The 20,060-nt window shown below is 36.9% G+C and overlaps 1 protein-coding gene across 5 annotated transcripts in view; it reads left to right on the top strand.

Moving 5' to 3' along the window:
* The window catches only part of CDK12 (cyclin dependent kinase 12), a 71,433-nt gene that overhangs the window by 20,220 nt on the left and 31,153 nt on the right, over positions 1–20,060 (top strand). For all 5 annotated transcript variants that reach the window (XR_001628065.2, XR_001628062.2, XR_008916370.1 and 2 more), the window contains exons 5-13: positions 716–886; positions 2,438–2,627; positions 8,289–8,345; positions 8,758–8,859; positions 12,275–12,352; positions 13,837–13,953; positions 14,527–14,658; positions 16,552–16,763; positions 17,572–18,024. Coding sequence is in view for 2 of the 5 variants with exons in the window: in XM_007482314.3 (XP_007482376.1) it covers positions 716–886; positions 2,438–2,627; positions 8,289–8,345; positions 8,758–8,859; positions 12,275–12,352; positions 13,837–13,953; positions 14,527–14,658; positions 16,552–16,763; positions 17,572–18,024 (1,512 nt within the window). In the remaining 3 variants the exon portion in view is untranslated. The remainder of the gene's footprint in view (positions 1–715; positions 887–2,437; positions 2,628–8,288; positions 8,346–8,757; positions 8,860–12,274; positions 12,353–13,836; positions 13,954–14,526; positions 14,659–16,551; positions 16,764–17,571; positions 18,025–20,060) is intronic.

Here is a 20,060-nt window from a genome sequence, read left to right as displayed (position 1 = left end):
TTCAATATTTTGTATTGGCTCCAAGGCAGAATAGTGGTAAGGCTAGGCAATGTGGCCTGCCCAGGGTCACACAGCTGGGAAGTGTCTGAGGCCAAATTTGAACCTTAGGACCTCCCATCTTTAGACCTGGTTCTCAATCCACTGAGCTACTCAGCTGCCCCCTATCCCAACTCTTTGGTTTATGTTGGAGCATCTTTATTAGTAACCAGGGGACTTTTAAGAGTTGATTAAAACTTAGACATTTCAGTTTTTTAAAAAATTGCTATAGTGATGCTGTCTTAAATGATCAACTCTTAGACTTAGTAAAGTTAATAATTGCACCGTTAGTTTTGCTTTTACTATCAGTACCGAGGTAGTAAATGAAGAGGGACTTGATGTTTCCAAAAGCAGAAAATTCATTTTCATTTATTCAAGGGCTGAAAATGATCATTTAGGAATTATCTAATCTCTTTATTATTTTGCTGTTGAAATGAAATTTTTGAATTACTGATGCATTTTATTCTTTTATATTTTTCCTAGACTTAGAAATAATTATATGCAAGGTTAAGTATATAAACAAGAATATTTTCATTTGAGATATAAATATACAAATGAGAGCAGGCATTACATTCTTCATTCTTAAATCATATGAAATGCCTGGTATGTTACTTTGCTTATGTTGATACTCAGTCTGATACTTCATAATGACCTGATAGAATGGATTTTGTTTTCCCAGGAGAGCTAGTAGCCCTAAAGAAGGTTCGACTAGACAACGAGAAAGAAGGCTTCCCAATCACAGCCATTCGTGAGATCAAAATTCTTCGACAGCTGATCCACAGGAGTGTTGTTAATATGAAGGAAATTGTCACAGATAAACAAGATGCACTGGATTTCAAAAAGGACAAAGGTAGTTAACATACATATGGAGATAAGCTTTTATACATTAAAAACAATCAAATAAGGCCAGTCGGTTAAAAGGAAACAATACAGTATTAGGTGATTTGATTTCTAAGTGGATGAATGATTAGGCCAAGCATAAGTTTATAATGGGTACTTTCAAAATACAATACTTCTATGCCATACCAGAAAAGGATCAGGAATTATGGCTTTTGTTACTTTTTTGTGGATTGAATTTTTATCCTATTGGCCCCTATTTTTTTTTAAATGGCATGAAGTGTTAAGTGATTTGCCCAGGGTCATACAGCTAGTAAGTGTCTTAGTCTAGATTTAGACGCAGAAAGATGACTCTCCCTGCCTTTAGGCCCAGCGCCCAATCCACTATGCCACCTAGCTACCCCCTCCCTATTTTAAAAATATACTTCTGCATAACTTTTCTCATTATTTCAAAGCTGACTTGGAATAGGTTCAGAGGACATCTAAAATGATGAAATAGATTTAGGGGAGGGAGAGTGGAATAGAAAGACAGAGAATCTGCCATTGATCTATTCCTTTATTAATAGATCACCTGCCTTTATTAATAAATGATATGCTGGGAGGGGAGGGACAGAGAACCAAAGGTGTCTTATATGTTAAGATAGATTGAAAAAGAAAGTGGGTTGGATTCATCTGGAGAGATGAAAGTTGAGGTGGACCATGAATGGAATCTGATATCTTGAAGGGATTGGTAAGGTAAACAATTAATATGTCAAGAAAATCTTGGAGTTTTAAAATCAAGGAGGCATCCCACCATATTCAGAGGTGTTTTAAAGCAAATACAAAATCAAGTAGTAAAAATATAGGATTTAGTTAATTTAATGAAGTATGAATCAAATGCGATTAAGCAAAGCAAGCTATATTTAGAGGAGTATCTCATACCTTTTGACATCATGAAGGACAACTGTGCCCACAAAATATCCTACTGGGTGCCACTCTCAGAATCTGGGTCTAAATAGGCATCTGATCTGACCCACAAGGACTTTTTATATCTTAAATTCTGTGTTCTATAGGTATACTTCTCTGCTGGATGATACAGATTTCTCATTTTTCATGAATACTATCTGTATTATTTTCCTCTCAGATTTATGTGCATTTATAAAATTGTGGTGTTAGACTAGATAATCCAGTTCTCTTGAGCTCACGAATTTCATCTTATTAATAACATACATAGGTTCTGCTAAATATTGTATAAACCTTTAATTTATCTGCCTTACTTCTAGTATTAAAGGTTGAACTGTTTCTGTCTTAGCATATTTGTTTTATTAAAGTATGATTGTGGAAAAAGCACTAGATTATGAACCAGAAAATCTGGGCTCTTAATTTCAGTTTTGTTGCCAAAGAGGTGTTTGAATTTTTTGCAAGTTATCTGACTTTAGTTGGTCTCAGTTTCTTCTATAAAATAAAGGGGTTGGATTAGGTAAGGTTGCTACCAGCTGTGTGATTCTGTTCTAACTAGAAGTGGGAGCCTATGGACAGTTTTTCCTTCTCTTTAAAATAAAAAAATCATATATTTCTTTCCTAGGTGCCTTTTACCTTGTATTTGAATACATGGACCATGACTTAATGGGGCTGCTAGAGTCTGGATTAGTACATTTTTCTGAGGACCACATCAAATCTTTCATGAAACAGCTAATGGAAGGCTTGGATTACTGCCACAAAAAGAACTTCCTACATCGGGATATTAAATGTTCCAACATTTTACTGAACAACAGGTAAAGATAGTAACTGGATTAAGATGAATTTTTTCCCCCCTCTCTTTCCTTTCCCCCTTTAATTTCAAACTAAATAATATGTTATATGTAGTGCTAGTCTCTGGATTCATTGGACGAACGATAGTATAGTGGACAAAACACAGACTTAGAGTTAGGAGACATTGCTTCTAGTTCTGACTTGACCATTTAGAAGTTATATGCTATTGGACTAGACATTTAGTATCTCTTGAGCCTCCATATCCTCATTTATATGATACTTGTTTTAGGAATTTCAAAGGTTTTGGTGAGAATCAAATTAAATACTATATAGAAAAGCACTTTTATAAACTATATAAAATTATATACTACTGTATTACAAATAATATCAGCAAATGGTATTAATCATCCTTGAGAGTGATTTATTCTGACTAGCAAAGGTCCTAAATTTAAACTCTTTAAGGCCCTAGCAGTTAAGATCATGAAGGTAATTTTAGTTAAAAACATTCCAGAAGGTAACATGCTTAATCTTGGTATATATTGTATTAGTTATTGTTATTATTATTATTGTTGTTGTTTTGAAACCCTTACGTTATGTCTTGGAACTGATATTATGTATTGGTTCCAAGGCAGAAGAGTGTTACGGACTAGGCAGTAGGGATTAAGTGACTTGCCCAGGGTCACACAGCTAGGAAGTATCTGAGGACACATTTAAACCTCCCCTCTTGAGACCTGAGTCTCTATCCACTGAACCATCTAGCTTCCCTCTGATATATATTTCTGAAGGGAATTCTGTTCAAGTATAGGTTAGATTAGACAGTCTATGGTCCCTTCCAGTTCTTAAAATTCTGCGATTCAATATCAGATTGCCCAAAAGTATTCCCTGTAAAGCCACTGCAGCAGTTACAAAATAATAATATAATGGCCCTGATAGACTCAGCAAATTTATTTTTCTTCACAATATTATGGGGTTTCTTGTTTCTGAACCCCTAGGCAAGTTTCCCTATTGCTCAGAAGAAAGAAATCTGCCCAGCATTTCCTTAAACCACTTGGGGATCATGTTTGGGATCTTCCAGAGAATCTAGGACTAAGGTGGATGTTGTAATTCTTGGATATTATATGCACAGCTTGACACAGGAATCTGGTGATTAGAGAGTTGTTAGCTTCCCATAGTCTTTGTTTTTGTCTGGCTTCTCATAGAGTTTACATTATTGATCTCAGTTCACAAACATTTTTTCAGTGGTAGCAATTCTACCATCTGAAGAACAAAATATCTCTTCTGATACTTGGGTCTGAGGTCTTTATAATAGATAAAAACTGTTGTCACCAATCAATAATAATAGTTTAACACTGTGAATATTCTAGTCATATACTAGTTTTACAAGTCTCTTTCTAATTAAGCTAAATGATTGTTCCAGTGTTCCATTTTGTAGCATAATCTTCTGAGGATTTGCTGCTCTGCCCAGATTATCTACAAAGGGAAACATGAGACTATTGACATTTTTTTTAAATTTTATTTTATTTTTTTTTAAACCCTCACCTTCCGTCTTGGAGTCAATACTGTGTATTGGCTCCAAGGCAGAAGATTGGTAAGGGCTAGGCAATGGGGGTCAAGTGACTTGCCCAGGGTCACACAGCTAGGAAGTGGCTGAGGCCAGATTTGAACCTAGGACCTCCCATCTCTAGGCCTGGCTCTCAATCCACTGCCCCCACTATTGGCATTTTTAAAGGATCACAACTAAGACATTCAATTTGACCTTCATTGATGACTTTCCACCATTTCACCAAAATGTTTTACCGGCATTATATTGCTCATATAATGGTTCGTGAGGAAGAAGCAATGATCTCAATCATAATCATAGCTGAAATTTATATAGCACTTTAGGGTTTGCAAAATACTTTACAGATGCCTCATTTTGTCCTCAACAATAACCCTAGGAGGTAAGTGCTCTTATTATCCCCATTTTTATCGTTAAGAAAACTGGGACAGGGTTAAGTGACTTGCCCAGGGTCATACAACTATTAAATATCTTGGGCCAAATTTGAACTTGAATCTTCCTGACCAAAGGGTTTTAGCTACTACACCACCAGCTGCCCATCTTAACCATAGTACCAGTGCTATCGATGGTATTCTAGGTTTATTTAATTTCTACCATTAATTTTTGTCTTTTGGACCCAACCTTATTGTCAGAGGCCCTAAGTATATAACCTCATTTTAGGTCTTCTGGGCCTTTAATAGACTATCCAAAGACAAGATTAGTTAAATGAATAAATCAATGAAAAGCATTAAGTGTCTATTATGTACAAAACGCAATACTAAGTGATGGAAATTAAAAGGGGGAGGGGACTTCCTAGTTCTAGGCTGAGCTCAAAACACATTTATAGCTATGTTTGTTTGTTTTTAGGACATTATTAACTTTAAATTTAAGGAAAGAGGGTAGTATAGAGGAAAGAATGCTAAGTTTGTAATCTAAGATCTGGATCCAGATCTTCTTAACCCTCTCTAAGCATCAGTTTACTCATATGTAAAATGAAGGGGCTGAACTAAATAACAGATTCTTAACCTGACATCTCTAAACTTCTTTTATAAAATATTTTAGGTACCACTGGGATTAGTACTTATTAAGCCACATGACCTGGGCAAGTCACTTAACTGATGTCTCAGTTTCCTCATCTGTAAAATGGAAGTAGTAAGAGCACTTGCCTCACAGGGTGGTTGTGAGGATCAAATAAGATAATCATTGTAAATCGCTTAGCACAATAATTGGCACATAGTGTTATACCAAATGTTAGCTATCATTATTATTATTATTATTATTATTTTTAAACCCTTACCTTCTGTCTTAAAATCAATACTGGGTATTAGTTCTAAGTTAGAAGAGTGGTAAGGGCTAGGCAATGGGGGTTAAGTGACTTGCCTAGGGTCACACAGCTGGGAAGTGTCTGAGGCTAGATTTGAACCTAGGACCTCCCATCTCTAGGCCTGGCTCTCAATACTATTATTATTTAGATAGTTGTATTTTAATATAATTGGTTTCCTTTATAATCTCATGTTTTACATATTTAAAAACATTCTGGGAAGTCCATAGACTTCACCAGACTACCAAAGGCGATGCAAAAAAAGTTTAGAACCACTGGACTAGATGATACCTGTGGTCCTTTCTAACCTTAAAAATCCCATGTTCCTAAAAAATATGTTGAATGTTTGGGATCATCATATATGACATGAATGAAAAAACATTTGTAAATTACTTACTATGCATGCTGAGCATTAGGGATCCCCCAAACAAAAACACAATAGCTACTCTCTGCTCCCAAGGAACTCACATTCTGATTGGAGATATTATATCTGAGAGGGATCAGCTTCAAGGTAGATAAGAAGGTCCAGTGATCCTTGGGATATATGGCAGAGCAGGTGACCAGGCTTAGATTTGTCATGGGGTAGCAATGGGGTAGGTGGCAGTGCTTAGCAGTTCTAAGGGCACAGCAGAAGGACAGATCCTTAGACCCAACGGTATCCCACCTTGCCAGAAGGATGTAGTTGATACTGTTCTACTCATTTATCCCCCTGGCAATATTGACTAAAATTTCCAAGTGTGGGTGCCCAAACTGACTCTTCAAGCTGCCTGTGAGCCCTGCCCCCTCCCCTTCCCTAGCATTACCCCAGAGAATGAAAGAGGAAGTGCCTACTTTGGGTGTCTGGACAGAGGGGCAGGACATGCAAAAAAATGTCCTTGTGCTCTGGGAAGAGGGGGGGATGGAGCAGCACCCCCACCCTGGCAGACATACCAATATGTCCTATGAGCATCTGTGCCTGATCAAGGGTACTTAAGATTATTTTCTGTCTCTGCCTAATTAATTTTGTGACCAGTGGTTTCTTGAAATGCTCTTACTTGTCTTTAAGATCTTCCTTTTGTAATCATTTTTTTCAAATGTTACTTGTGATAGCCTCCTTTCTCTTTCAGTATACCTATAAGATCTAACCTTTGTTAAAGACTGGTCATTGAAGAAGCACTAGTCTCAGAGGGGAACTAGAAAAGATGAGTTGTTGGTTCTTCCCTTGAAAATGATAAAAGATTAAACAAATAAATGACTACCAAAAAGGTAGTAAATATAAATTATACAGATATATTGATAATTGACCCATGTTGTTAAATATTTTGGAGCTGATATCAGGGAGGACAGCTGTTTTTTCCTACGGAAGCTCTCTGATACTATCGATCAGATTTCTTAGGTTTTTATTATAGTGAGGGTCATTTCCTTGGACCATGCAGGTTGCAACCTAACTAAATCCCAGAGTTTCTTAGTATTGAGAAGTTAAAGATCACTCAGCCAATACGTATGTCAAGTATTGAACCTAAGCCATCTTAACTTTGAAGCCTATTCTCTTGCAAACTACACCACACTAACTCTTAATACGTAATAATAAATTTCTATTATCTCAATAGGTAATACTAAATTTCTGTTAAAGCCATAGCCTAGAAAGACTCTCATCAATAATTAAGTAGGGGTTTTAAAACCTAGAGCTGGAAGGAAACTAGGGTGCAAAAGAAACCAGACATCATCTCTGTTCTCAAAGAACATAATGACTAGTTAAGAGAGATAAAGCTAACACCAACAAAACAGAGAAAAATTAATTGTTATGGCTTATTAAAAAATAACTGCTCTGGGGCAGCTAGGTGGCTTGATGAATAAAGAACCAGGAGTGGAGTTGGGAGGTCCAGGGTTCAAATTTGGCCTCGGACACTTTCTAGCTGTGTGACCCTGGGCAAGTCATTTAACTCCAGTTGCCTAGCCCTTATTTACTCTGCTGCCATAGTATCAATTCTAAGACAGAAGGTTAAGACTCCAAAAACCAATCAAATAAATAATTACCTAAAGTTATATATCCTAGGCAGGTCAGTAATAAAAAGAAAGGCCTCCCATATCAAAATACTGATAATAGCATTTCTTGTGATGGCAGTAGACTATAAATAGTTAGATACCTATCAACTGGGGAATGACTTAAGTTGTGGTACATGATTTTAATGGACTAATACTGCTCTGTAACAAACTGAATTAAGATGAAGAAAAAAGCATTGGAAGACTTATGGAATGATGAAATGTAAATTAAGCAGAACTAAGAAAATGATATACACAATGACCACAATTATTGTAATTGGAAAGAACAGCCACAAAAACATTGAACCTGGATATTGTAAAGTTATAATGACCAAGCATATCCCATAAGAAGACATCTTCCCCCTTTGTACAAGTTGGGGATCATGGATGTGGAACAGTGTTTGTGTTTTTTTTTTAATGTGTTAGTTTTTCTGAACTTTAACTTTTTTATTATAAGGAAAGATATAGAAAAATATAGGTGATATAAAAACAAGATATCAATAAATTTAAAAAAAAATAACCCCAAAGGAGGGAGCAAGATCAGTGTGGGCTGTAGTAGTTAAAACAGCTTTAGTCCGGGAAAATTATTCTAAGGGGCTGAGAATTGTAGAGACAGGTGATCTTTATCATTGTTCTTTCCTTCCTTGCCAGTCCCTTATGATGTTAGGATTAAGGGCATGTCTTCTACAACAAACCCAGCTGCATTGCAGACTGTCTGTCTTTCAGAAGTGGTATTATTTCAGATATGATATGAGGGCCTTTGCTGTCACTCATTGAAAAGGATAATAATTGTTTATTTTGCAGTGGACAGATCAAGCTGGCAGATTTTGGACTTGCTCGACTCTATAGCTCTGAAGAGAGGTGAGGTGCCAATCTAGTAAAATTATACTGGATTATGAATTACTTCATTTCTTGATTTTTTCCCCCCTATTTGCTTCAGAAACTGTCAGAGTACTTTTATTAGCCAAACTGTTACAGTTGTCTTAGGCAGATTTAAACACTATGAAATGATCTGAGTTAATCAACCCTTTTCTTTGTTTAAACAACTCAACCAGATATCGAGTTGGAATAGAAATCCTTATTTTCCTGGCTACCTTCTATCTTTCCTTATATTTATTACTTTTTATTCATCCATTGTTATGCTTTAAAGGAACTACTTTAAAATCTCAAATGCAGTAGAAAAATAGAGTGGTTACTGCCATTTTATTTGCTCAACAGGTCAAGTTTGGTACTAATATAAGAATATATATCATTGTTGCTTTTTATATTTCAGTCGTCCTTATACAAATAAAGTCATTACATTATGGTATCGACCACCAGAACTGCTGTTAGGAGAGGAGCGCTACACACCAGCCATAGATGTTTGGAGTTGTGGGTAAGGACTAATTCTGATGCTGAAGAGTCAAATAATCTCAATTATTCTCTCTCATCACCCTAAATTTAAGGTGGCCATCCTGTTCTGGTTATAGCTCATTTATTGTTGGTATTAGTTCCTTATTCTCTGTTTGTTAGCTTCCTGCATCTCATTTCAGGATAAGGAGAAATGAATAGAAAACCTTTGGCAAAATCCCAGAAAATTCTGCTGATCATGGAGTGATTTTCCTAAGGCCTAAAACAACAAACAGGCCATATTATTCCTGTACTATTTCAAAAGGCTTACTAAATAATGTAGGACTTCAGTATATTCTCTTATTACCCACCATATTCTCTCTGCTCCCATACATAGTTTCTATTATAGTGTAACAGCTTGCCCTATTTCACCTCAGTGAAAATGCCACTCTCTTAAAAAGATGCACTGCAGGATTTGTTCTCCAGATTCACAAGGGGTGATGAAAGAAAGGCACAGCAACTGTTGTAGCCTACCAAAATCAAATGTAGCTTTAGTTAAATTTTAGTGACTCAAGCTGGGTGTGTTTATGTTCTGGACTATTTGCTTTAATAGTATTAGCATTTAAATTGTCACAACTAGGCTCTAAAGTTAACGCCCCATTAAGATGCATAGGGGAAGTTCATAGCTCTTCTGGTACTGTTATTTCAGTCTGTGCAATGTGCTATGGCAGGGTGTTGATTACATAACGAAGATGACTTCCCTACCAAGGGGCTAGAAACAACATTTAAAAAATATAACACAAATACCTAGCTAGACACCATAGAAAACTAGGGTCTCTGAAGCAATGGACTTAAATTTTACCAGACTTTCATCAGTTTGGGTATATTTTTTCATACTGAAAATTTCTTACTGATCCATGGTAGTCTCCATGAAGTGGACATCTTTGGAGGACTTCTCTTCAGAGATTTGTGAACCAGAATTGCTCAGTTTGCAATTCAAAGGAGAAATTAGAATGGCTGGCACAGCAAAATCCACCTGGAATCTGAAAATCCAGCTGTGTTCTTTCTCCTTCTTATGTCACCATCATTACAATACTACAGTTTGAAACTTAGTTGATGATTTGATAGTTAATGCAAGATTTAGAATTAAATTCAGCTTTGGTGTCCTTTAGCATGATAAGATTTTTGTGGCTACTGGGAATAAAAATTTGTTCATTTGAAATCAGCAGATATACTTCAGAAAACCCACTAAGTACTGTGCTAAACCAGAAGGTTTATTTAAGCAGTGAGATTTTCTTCTTGAATTCAGTGATCCCAAAGAAATGCATAATTTAAAGGTAGAACATTTTAAGTTTTGATTTTGCATTAATACTTTCATATGTTTGCCAAAATATAGATAGAACAGAAACTTTCTCTGTACTGGCAAATGGCAATTTTTATAGGCACACTTCACTTAAATCACTTACAGCTGATGAAAATTAAGTATTTTTATTTGTAAATATAGTGCGAAGATAGTTGCAGTGCAATGTACTTTCTATAGATCAATTGAACAAAAAGAGCTACATTAACCTTTCATTTAAAAATGTTTTTATTTGGACTTTTTGAGGCACCACAGTTCTCAATGTGTCCCACTCATTAATAGAACCATCTTTTATAACAAAGAAAAAAGCAGTTAGTCAAAACCAAATAATACAGTGACATCTGACAATATTCCATTCCTGTGATCTATTTCTTTTTTCATCAGCTAACAATATGGTTTTTAGTGTCTAGTTATTTTCTTGATTGACTATAGATGAATAGGGGAAATACTTTCTTTTATATCACCTTTCTTGAGTTATTTTAAATTGTTTTCCTGGTTCCTTGCTTCTGGCCCTAGCTCATTTTTTATCCAAAGAACTGATACATCACTATCCACTTGAGTCTGAGCCCTTTGCAATCTGGCTTCCATCTCTGTTACAGTATTTTAAAAACTCTACAATCGATCAGAGATTGACTTTCTAAACCACAAATTCAGAGACCTTTTCTCAGTTTTCTTGACCTTCCTGTAACTTTTGAACTATTTAGTCCCTACTTGATACTTTTGCTTCCTTTGTTTGCAAGTACTTTGTGATTTCCTTTCTATTTTGGCTGTTGATTTTCTGTCCCTAGATTTTTTTCCATGTAGGTGTGCTTCAAGACTGTCATCAACTGTTTTTCTTCTATATTCTATTCCTTATGGTCACTTCCATGTAGGCTACAGCCAAATCAGTATCCCTAATCCTTCACTTCTTTCCTGAGTGCCAGATTCCAATTTCCAGCTGTATCAATGTTCTACCGGTATCTCCAAATTAATTCCCCAAACTGATTCCTCTGCTACTCTTACCCACCTTGAACTTTTTGCTACTCCCAGACCTGCTCTTCACTCCAGCTTCCCCATTTCTATTTATAGCATCAATGTGTTCCCTTGGCATAATTTTTACTGTCTCTCTTTTACTAAATCCTACTGATTCTACCTCTTGAATTCATTACCTCCTTTTCATTCCCTCTGCCAGTACTTTGGTTCAATCAACAAGGCCATTTTTTTTTTTAAACCCTTACCTTCCATCTTGGAGTCAATACTGTGTATTGGCTCCAAGGCAGAAGAGTGGTAAGGGCTAGGCAATGGGGGTCAAGTGACTTGCCCAGGGTCACACAGCTGGGAAGTAGCTGAGGCCAGATTTGAACCTAGGACCTCCCGTCTCTAGGACTGGCTCTCAATCCAATGAGCTACCCAGCTGCCCCCAACAAGGCCATTTTTTAAAAGCACTTACTATGTGCCAGAAATTGGGGATAACAAATACAAAGGATGAAACAACCTGTACTCTCAAGGGATTTACATAAAAGTCTTCATTATGTGGACTACTAACTTCCTAATTTGTTTCCCTGTCATTATTCATCCACCAAGCCAGTTCATCTTGTGCTTTTCTCCTGGATTAATCTTTTTGATCACATCATAAATTCTTTAGTGGGGGTCTCGTGAATAAAGTTCAAAACTCAGCCAAGTAATAAAGGCTTTTTTCTTACTCATTTTTAACACATTCTGCTTTATATTATAAATACTTGGGTACTTCTCAGCTCTTCTACTAAATTGTAAACTATATCCTAGCATAGGGGCCATGTCTTATTCATTTATATAATAATACTTTGCTTAGCATGTGCTAGCCTTCCACATAGTAGGTACTTACTAAGTGTTTGAATAAAATATGCCAACAGTAGCTAATTCATTTAAGCTATGCCAGGCACCAGGAAGCATAGTGCTAAACTGAATTTGATACATTGGTTAATTTGTATATAGTCTTGATCATGGTTCTGGCTGCCTGAAATATGTTTTTCCTTTAGGAAACCCAGGCTGTCCCTCAGTACTATGAAACAAAGTTTACTTAGACACTATTTAAGTTGATTTCAGTACTTACTCTCCTGACCTCTCACTTTTATTCTTCTAGTTGCATCCTTGGGGAACTGTTTACAAAGAAGCCTATTTTTCAAGCTAATCTGGAACTGGCTCAGCTTGAACTAATCAGGTAAAACAAGAGTGGTGGGAGGGAAGGAGGGTTTATGTGTACATACAGACACAGTCTTTGGTGTGAGAGTTAATTTGTTCTTCTAAAATTCATTTGTATCACCTTGTTAAATTATCAGTTATTTTAACATCATTAAAACTACATCCTGCCTTATGTCAAAGTCTTTAGGACATTATACACAAAGTGTGTTTCTCATTCCCCTAATTCGTTTTGTAAAGTACATTGTTCTGGTGGTATTAGGAAATATAAGCTTACTAAACTTTGAGGTTTAGGAAATGTATTGTACATAGATGATGCCTTAAGCAGATGATGGGGTGCTAATTTCATGGATAGGAGAGAAATTCTAAAGGGGCTAAATTTTTAGTTTAAGACAGCATTGCTATGATGAAGGAGCTAAGTTTTGATCTCTAATCAAAAGCTGAGACTTCATTCATTATAGATGTAAAAAGATAGTTCTACTTTTTGCTTATTTGTGATAGTCAACTATCTCAACTGATTGACATTAGTTGTAATCTGTAGTTGAGCCAACAACAGTTGTCTGACCCTTTGTGACCTCGTTTGAGGTTTCATTGGCAAAGATACTGGAGTAATTTGCCATATTTTTCTCCAACTCATTTTAAAGATGAGGAAGCTGAGTTAAACATCGTTTTTAAGTGACTTGCCCAAATCATTTGAGGTCAGATTTGAACTTGGGAAGTGAGTCTTCCTAACTTCAGGCCTGGCACTCTATCCACTGCTGCCACCTAGCTGGCCCTTGGTTGTAGTTTAGGAAATGTACATTAATGTTAATATCTAAACGTAACAGAAAGAAGGTAAATCTGTTGAGAGCAAGGCAAAAGAATGTAATTACAAGGGGGAATATATTTCATGTTGTTAACAAGATAATTAAGATCTGCTATGAAAATCAAGACATCCACAAATGAAGTAGATGTTGTTATCACCATACTATGAAAGTTAAAGCGTATGTGTTTTGTTTTGTTTTTTCTATTAACCATCAATAAACTACAAAATTGGAAAGGCTATTGCCAACCTCAGCCACAGTATTTATACTGGTACATTTTTCTCCTCTACCTTTTTTTTTAAATCCTTACCTTCTGTCTTAGAATCAGTACTAATTATCATTCCCAGGCAGAAGAATGGTAAGGGCTAAGCAATTGGAGTTAAATGACTTATGCAGGATCATATTGCCAGAAAGTGTCCGAGGTCAGATTTGAACCCAGGATCTCCAGGTTCTAGGGTTGGCCTTCTATCCATTGAGTCATGTAGTAGCTACCCCTCTCCCCTACACTCTTAAATACTTTAGAGAAGGGAGGGTGGGTTTCTCTTGGAAAGTGAAGATCTCCAGATTTCATCTTTTCAACTTGCCCTTGAACTTAATTTTATCAAGATGCCCAGAACCCCAGGAGGTGGTAGTTCTGTGTCTAGATTTTTCAGAAAGCATATGGCTAACTCGCTCCTTTGCGTGTTTTTTGTTTTGCTTCTAGTCGGCTCTGTGGCAGCCCCTGTCCAGCTGTGTGGCCCGATGTTATTAAGCTACCTTACTTCAACACAATGAAACCGAAAAAGCAATATCGGAGACGTTTGCGTGAGGAATTCTCTTTGTGAGTTTTACAGAAGTAGGCAACTTGTCCCTGACAGTGGTAGCATAACCTTTTCTACTCTTATTGTGTAATATGATATAGTTTCCTATTTTCTTAAATATATAGCTACCCACCTCCTCAGTGACTTCACACTATCCTATATCATACAAAATTTTTTGAACCATATAGCCTTTTTATAACTTCAAGGGATTCAATTAGTAATGTGTATTTTCACAAACATTTAATGGACATATTACTATACTAGCATTACTGTCATATTATTTCTACAACCCAAAACTTTTTGTTTGCGAAAGAAACACTATTTTGAAAATTTTCCTAAATTTACCTTAGTTCTTTACATATATCCATATATCTTTTTGAATTACAAGGTTTTTTAATTCTTTACAGACATGTTTCTATATGAGTTACCCAAACTATTCTTAACTATTCCTTGGTCCCTCTAAGACTATTAGTATTACTGTTTTCTTCTAACTTTATCTGGAACTAGTAATTCAAAGACTTTCAGATAGAAGGCTACAGTTTTGAAAACACTCTGGTCACTTGAGACTGACCCATTTTTGTCTCCTTTGACAGTATTCCTCTGGCTGCTCTAGACTTGCTTGACCACATGCTGACACTGGATCCTAACAAGCGCTGCACCGCTGAGCAGGCCCTGCAGAGTGACTTTCTTAGAGATGTTGAGCTCAGCAAAATGGCTCCTCCAGAGTAAGTGCCCAGGATCCTTTTCCAAGACCCCAGACAATGTGGGACTGAGAATTGCTTTTATAAAGCCTTGAACATACCAACAGTGTTCTTGGAGTCAAGTAGCTAAAAATGTCCCAACAGGAAAGATAACTGAATTCAAGAGTTACAGAGATATGAGGGTAAAAATGTTTGTTTTAGCTAAATTTGACTCATTTCCTTTTCTTGTTGAGTCTCCAACATATTTTCCAACTTCTTTCTCTTCTGATCATCCACTTTTTATTTTTTATTTTTAATTACTATCCCACTCCCTAGCTCTGCCCTGTAGAATAAAGGGTTTGGAGTCAGGAATCAGCAAATTCCCACCTCTCCTTGGGATTTTACTAATCTTGTGATTGGGAAAATGTCATATAACCTCTTTGAGCATCAAGCAACTTTCTAGGACTTTATCTCCTGCCTTATAGAAGGACAACAATTAACATTGGTGTGCCACTAAAAAAAAATCAAGTCCTTGATGTATTGATGTAACTCTTTCCCCACCTTAATTTGTAATGTCTCTCTCCCTTCTCTAGTATCTTCTGAGAACCTCGACATTGATTGGCTCTGGAGTCAGAGGACCTGGGTTCAAATCCCTCCTCTAACAATACCTGTGTGACCTTGGGCAAGTCACGTAACCTTCCTAGGCCTCATGGTTCCCTAATCTGTAAAATGAATGAGTTGGATAGATGGCCCCTGATCTTTCTTCTTGCTCTAAATATATAATACCTTGAATTATAGAAAAACTTCAGGGGCTCTCCTATTTTCTAAGGAGTGGTAATAGGTACTGTCTGTTAACCAGTAACAGTAAAGCTGACAGACAGATAGCTAGTCTTTTGACTTATCACAAATCTTTTTTTTTTCTTTTTCAAAATTTTTAGTAGTTTCCTGCCTTGGGCGAGGTGAAGATATATGTATAGTCAGTAATTAATATCTCATATCCTTTGTACTATGAGCTCTGAGAGACTCTAAATTCTTTTCTTGTATTAGGATATTGTAGCATTGAATATTATTTGAAATAAGTGGGTTGTGCACTGAGATTTGCCCATTTCTTTGTTTTACAAAGATTTTTTATGTAATTATGTGTCATAATGAGACTCGACGAGCTATTTTCAATGTTGCATGAAAGGAAACTGAAAATACCAAAAAATTATAAAATATTGAATCTCATGATTGAAGAAATAAATGTTTTTTTGAGGGGATAGGATACCCTTTAAAAGGGTAAAATGCCTTTTTTTCCCCCCTCTCAGACCATCAATTAAAAGTGATTCCAAAGTAATATTCTATTGTTTTTTTCCTATCCTTTGCAATAGGTCAGTCTTCTCTGATTATACTGAAATTGAGCAGATGTTTTTTTATAATGGTAAAAGTCCTTAGCCAGGTCAAGGGAGTCATGTGTTTTAGAACTGTGAATGGAATCTCTGAGTTGAAATACAGTTTTGGTCTTTAATACTAGGATACCTTCCTTGGTTTTAGGAAGTTCTTCCTCACTTTTATGTTCTCATCAGCTAAGGCTTATCTGGAGTCCCAGTCATTTTAATGGGAGGCAGCCTGGATAGTGCAGGGTTGTATTTGGAGTGAATCCTGTAATCAAATCCTGGCTCTTTACTCTCTTTGCAACTTTGAACAGATTACTTTGCTTCTCTGGACCTCTTTATCTTTAGAATGAGGGGGTTCAAATAGGTGATCTCTAAGGTCCCTTTCAGCCCTAAATCTTACATTACTAGCTTGTTTATGCAGTCTGTAGTCTAGATTTCTTCCATCCATTTTCCTGGTCAATATTTTTGTGTTTTCCTTCTTGCTTTGTACTTTCTTTCCCCCAATGTCTTTCCCTCATCCTCTGTCACACTCCCACACATATTTCCTCTTGCTTTTTCACAGCCTCCCCCATTGGCAGGATTGCCATGAACTGTGGAGCAAGAAACGGCGACGGCAGAGGCAGAGTGGCATTGTGGTAGAGGAACCACCTTTGTCCAAAACTTCTCGAAAAGAAACTACCTCAGGAGCAAATGTGGAGCCTGTGAAGAACAACAGCCCAGCACCACCCCAGCCTGCTCCTGTCAAGGTGGAACCTGGGGCTGGGGATGCAATAGGTCAGTGTGGGGAGTAGAGGCTTTTGTGTTTCTTACAAGCACTATTCCAATGAGATCTGCTATTAAAGATCACACAAAAAAATCTTTGTTCTTGACTTTTAAACCTCTTTTAATAAAGCATTAGTAAAAAGATTTATATTTAGCTTAGGGAAAGAAGAGACATTAATATATACCCTTGTGCATTTAGATTAGGGAGAACTAAAGCATCATTTTCCTTTTAAAAAAACTGAGTGGACTGTATTTTATTAGCTAAATACTTGATAATTTATATTTCATAAATCAGATTAGGTAAATCAAATTTGGCCTATTCCTAGCATCAACCTCTATGACTTTTTAACATACCCTACTGGATACTGTGAAATCCTTGATGTCAAATTAATAGATCTTATGAAAACTAACTGGTTTTTGCCATAATATAGCAGAAAATCAGAGCTATCCTCTGATTTGAGTATATCCAAATATGTATGAGTTGTTAAGACAAGTTTTTGACAAATAATCTTTTCTCAGCCTTCTTAACCAATCTTTCTACCTGGAGGCATACCGTTTATAAAGTAAATGAAATCGTTTTAAATTATTCATTTGGCATAAAATAATAACCCATAGCAAGCGGATTTTTAAAAATTACTTCAATGTGTTTGGATGCTTTCAAGTACATCGAATAACAGTTACCATAGGCAGTGGGGATATAGCATGAGACTTTCAAATCAGAGTCTGCTAGAATAGAAGAAACTTGATTTTGATATTTCAGGAGGGTTAAGCCCTCTTTTCTGCCTCCTCCTTCTGTGATGGCTCCACTGTCTCTCCACAGGCCTTGGTGACATCACACAGCAGCTGAATCAAAGTGAATTGGCAGTGTTACTGAACCTGCTGCAGAGCCAGACTGACCTGAGCATCCCTCAGATGGCACAGCTGCTCAATGTCCATTCCAACCCAGAGATGCAACAGCAGCTGGAGGCCCTGAACCAATCCATCAATGCCCTCAATGAAGCCACTTCCCAGCATCAGGACTCTGAGCATGTGGCCCTGGAGGAGACTGTGAAGGAGCCCCCCCCTGCCATGGTAGTCCAACCCTCAACAGAGCAGACAACCCCGGAAGCATCTGGCACACCAGGTGACATGCAGAATGTGCTGGCAGTCCTCCTGAGTCAGCTGATGAAAACCCAGGAACCAACAGGCAGCCTGGAGGAAAGCAATGGAGAAAAGAGCAGTGGGCCACAGGGGCCCCGAAGAACTCCCACAATACCACAGGAGGAGGCAGCAGGTAAAACAGACCAGTCATGAATCTCATTGAGCTCAGGTGCTGTTGCCCTCTTAAAAAAAAATCTCTTACCATTTTCTTTTTCACATCAATGGCTTTGGGTTTATTTTTTCTGTAACTGTCTACAGAGGAGTCTAGCACCAATGGCATTCTGCTTCCCCATCTCCTTTCATCCCAAACTTACAAAGCCTTTCAAAAATCACTTTGTACATACTTTTTCAAACCCCCAGGAAGTAGGTAAGTAGGGTCTTTAAGATTTGTTTAAGCAAAGAAACTGCAGCTGTGGCTGATGATTCATCTTGTACCACCATATGTGTCTGGCCAAACCAGACCTAGCACATGAAAATTCTGAATTCCAAACTTTGGGTCCACTCTCATATTTTATTTCTTTGCCTGTAATGTATTGGACTTTTAAGATGCTTGCTACCACAGTGTGTACCTGTAAGATAAAAGAATAAGGAAAATCAGCCATTTTGGAATGTTTCCTAATTAGACAATTCATACTATACATTTCCTTTACCAAAAATAATAGCATATATAAACCTCATTGTTTTAAGCTTTGGCCTTTGCAATGGATAATCAAAGGGCCCCTAGAAGGATGTAAGCCTTGTTTCAAAATAAAAGAAAAGCAACCTAGCACTCTTCCACTCACTCAGATAACTCCAGAGTGTGACGTGGGGTGATGGAGGAGGATATTTGAATTTGATTTGTAAAAATGCAGACGTATCTGATGTTTTCAATTGCAATTATCCATTTAGACTCCAGCATTTAAGAAAAACACAAGGATTCACTACAAATATTCAGTACAAGTATTCTGTTTTAGGCTCCTTATTTCAAATTTCATGTGGTGTGATTTAAGATGCATATACCTGATTTCCCCAAGCAGATATATATATACACACACACATACTCACACACACACACACACACACACACACACTCTCTCTCTCTCTCTCTCACACACACACACTCTCTCTCTCACACACACACACTCACACACACACACTCTCTCTCACACACACACACACACTCACACACACACTCACACACACACACACACACACACACACACACACAAAAGCACCAGCACGAGCCATTTAAAAATTTTGGACTTAGTAGAAAGAGACCTTAGTGTTAAGAGTGTCCCCCTTATTTTATAGTGAAGAAAACAGACCCAGGATGATTTGCCCAAGATCACACAGCTAGTTGGTAGAGGAGAACCAAAACAAGAACCAGTGCTTTTAATGTTACTTTAATTAAAAAGAAAAGAAAATTAAGAGGACTCCACTCCTCTCCATGGGATAGTAAAAGAAATCTAATACAGTACCTGCCCTCAACTCTAATTAAAATTGTTGAAAGAGGAAGTGTATTCCATTTTAAATAACACAGAAAAGGAATCCTCCCTGATAATTAAGCCAACAAGCAACCCAACAAAAGGTGAAATTGTGAGTTAAAATTAAGTTCTGGTTTATAACCATAACTTGATGGATTTGCTTTCAGAGATGATTATAAATGCCATCTTGCTGTACCCACCACTGGATTATCCAGTTATCTTAACCATGTCTCTCCCTGCTTGTCTCCCTCCTGCTGCCTTTCATTTGAGTTGTTTTGCTATTTGTTAGCATTTCCAGCAGAGGGCAAGCTGGGGATGTTAGAGATGGTGAAAGCGTGTCAACTTAGCTACTGTTCAGTTGCTCTGTAATTGTGGAGTAAAATTTTTAAGTCATCTGTGTATTTTGTTAATGCACAGATCTCTTAGAAATTGACAGTGCTTTCAACCCTTCAAATTAATTTAGCCCAGTAGTAGTATACTGTGTGTTTCCTTTTTATAATTCTTTCAAGGAGTCTTATTAAAATTTCACTAATGATTATTTACAATGCAGCCACATTGTAGCAACTTCCCAATAGTGTTTTCTTCCTGTAATAGAAATGAAAAACAGAAAAAGGAGTTTGATCTCAAGAAATAGTATTATTCTAAGTGAGATAACTGGGTCATTTGCATGAAAGATAAAATTTAATTGTGAAAGGAGCTACAACTT

This window comes from Monodelphis domestica, chromosome 2, assembly GCF_027887165.1.
Source record: "Monodelphis domestica isolate mMonDom1 chromosome 2, mMonDom1.pri, whole genome shotgun sequence".
In the NCBI taxonomy this organism is placed as follows: domain Eukaryota; kingdom Metazoa; phylum Chordata; class Mammalia; order Didelphimorphia; family Didelphidae; genus Monodelphis; species Monodelphis domestica.
This window is presented reverse-complemented; position numbering and strand designations above follow the sequence as displayed.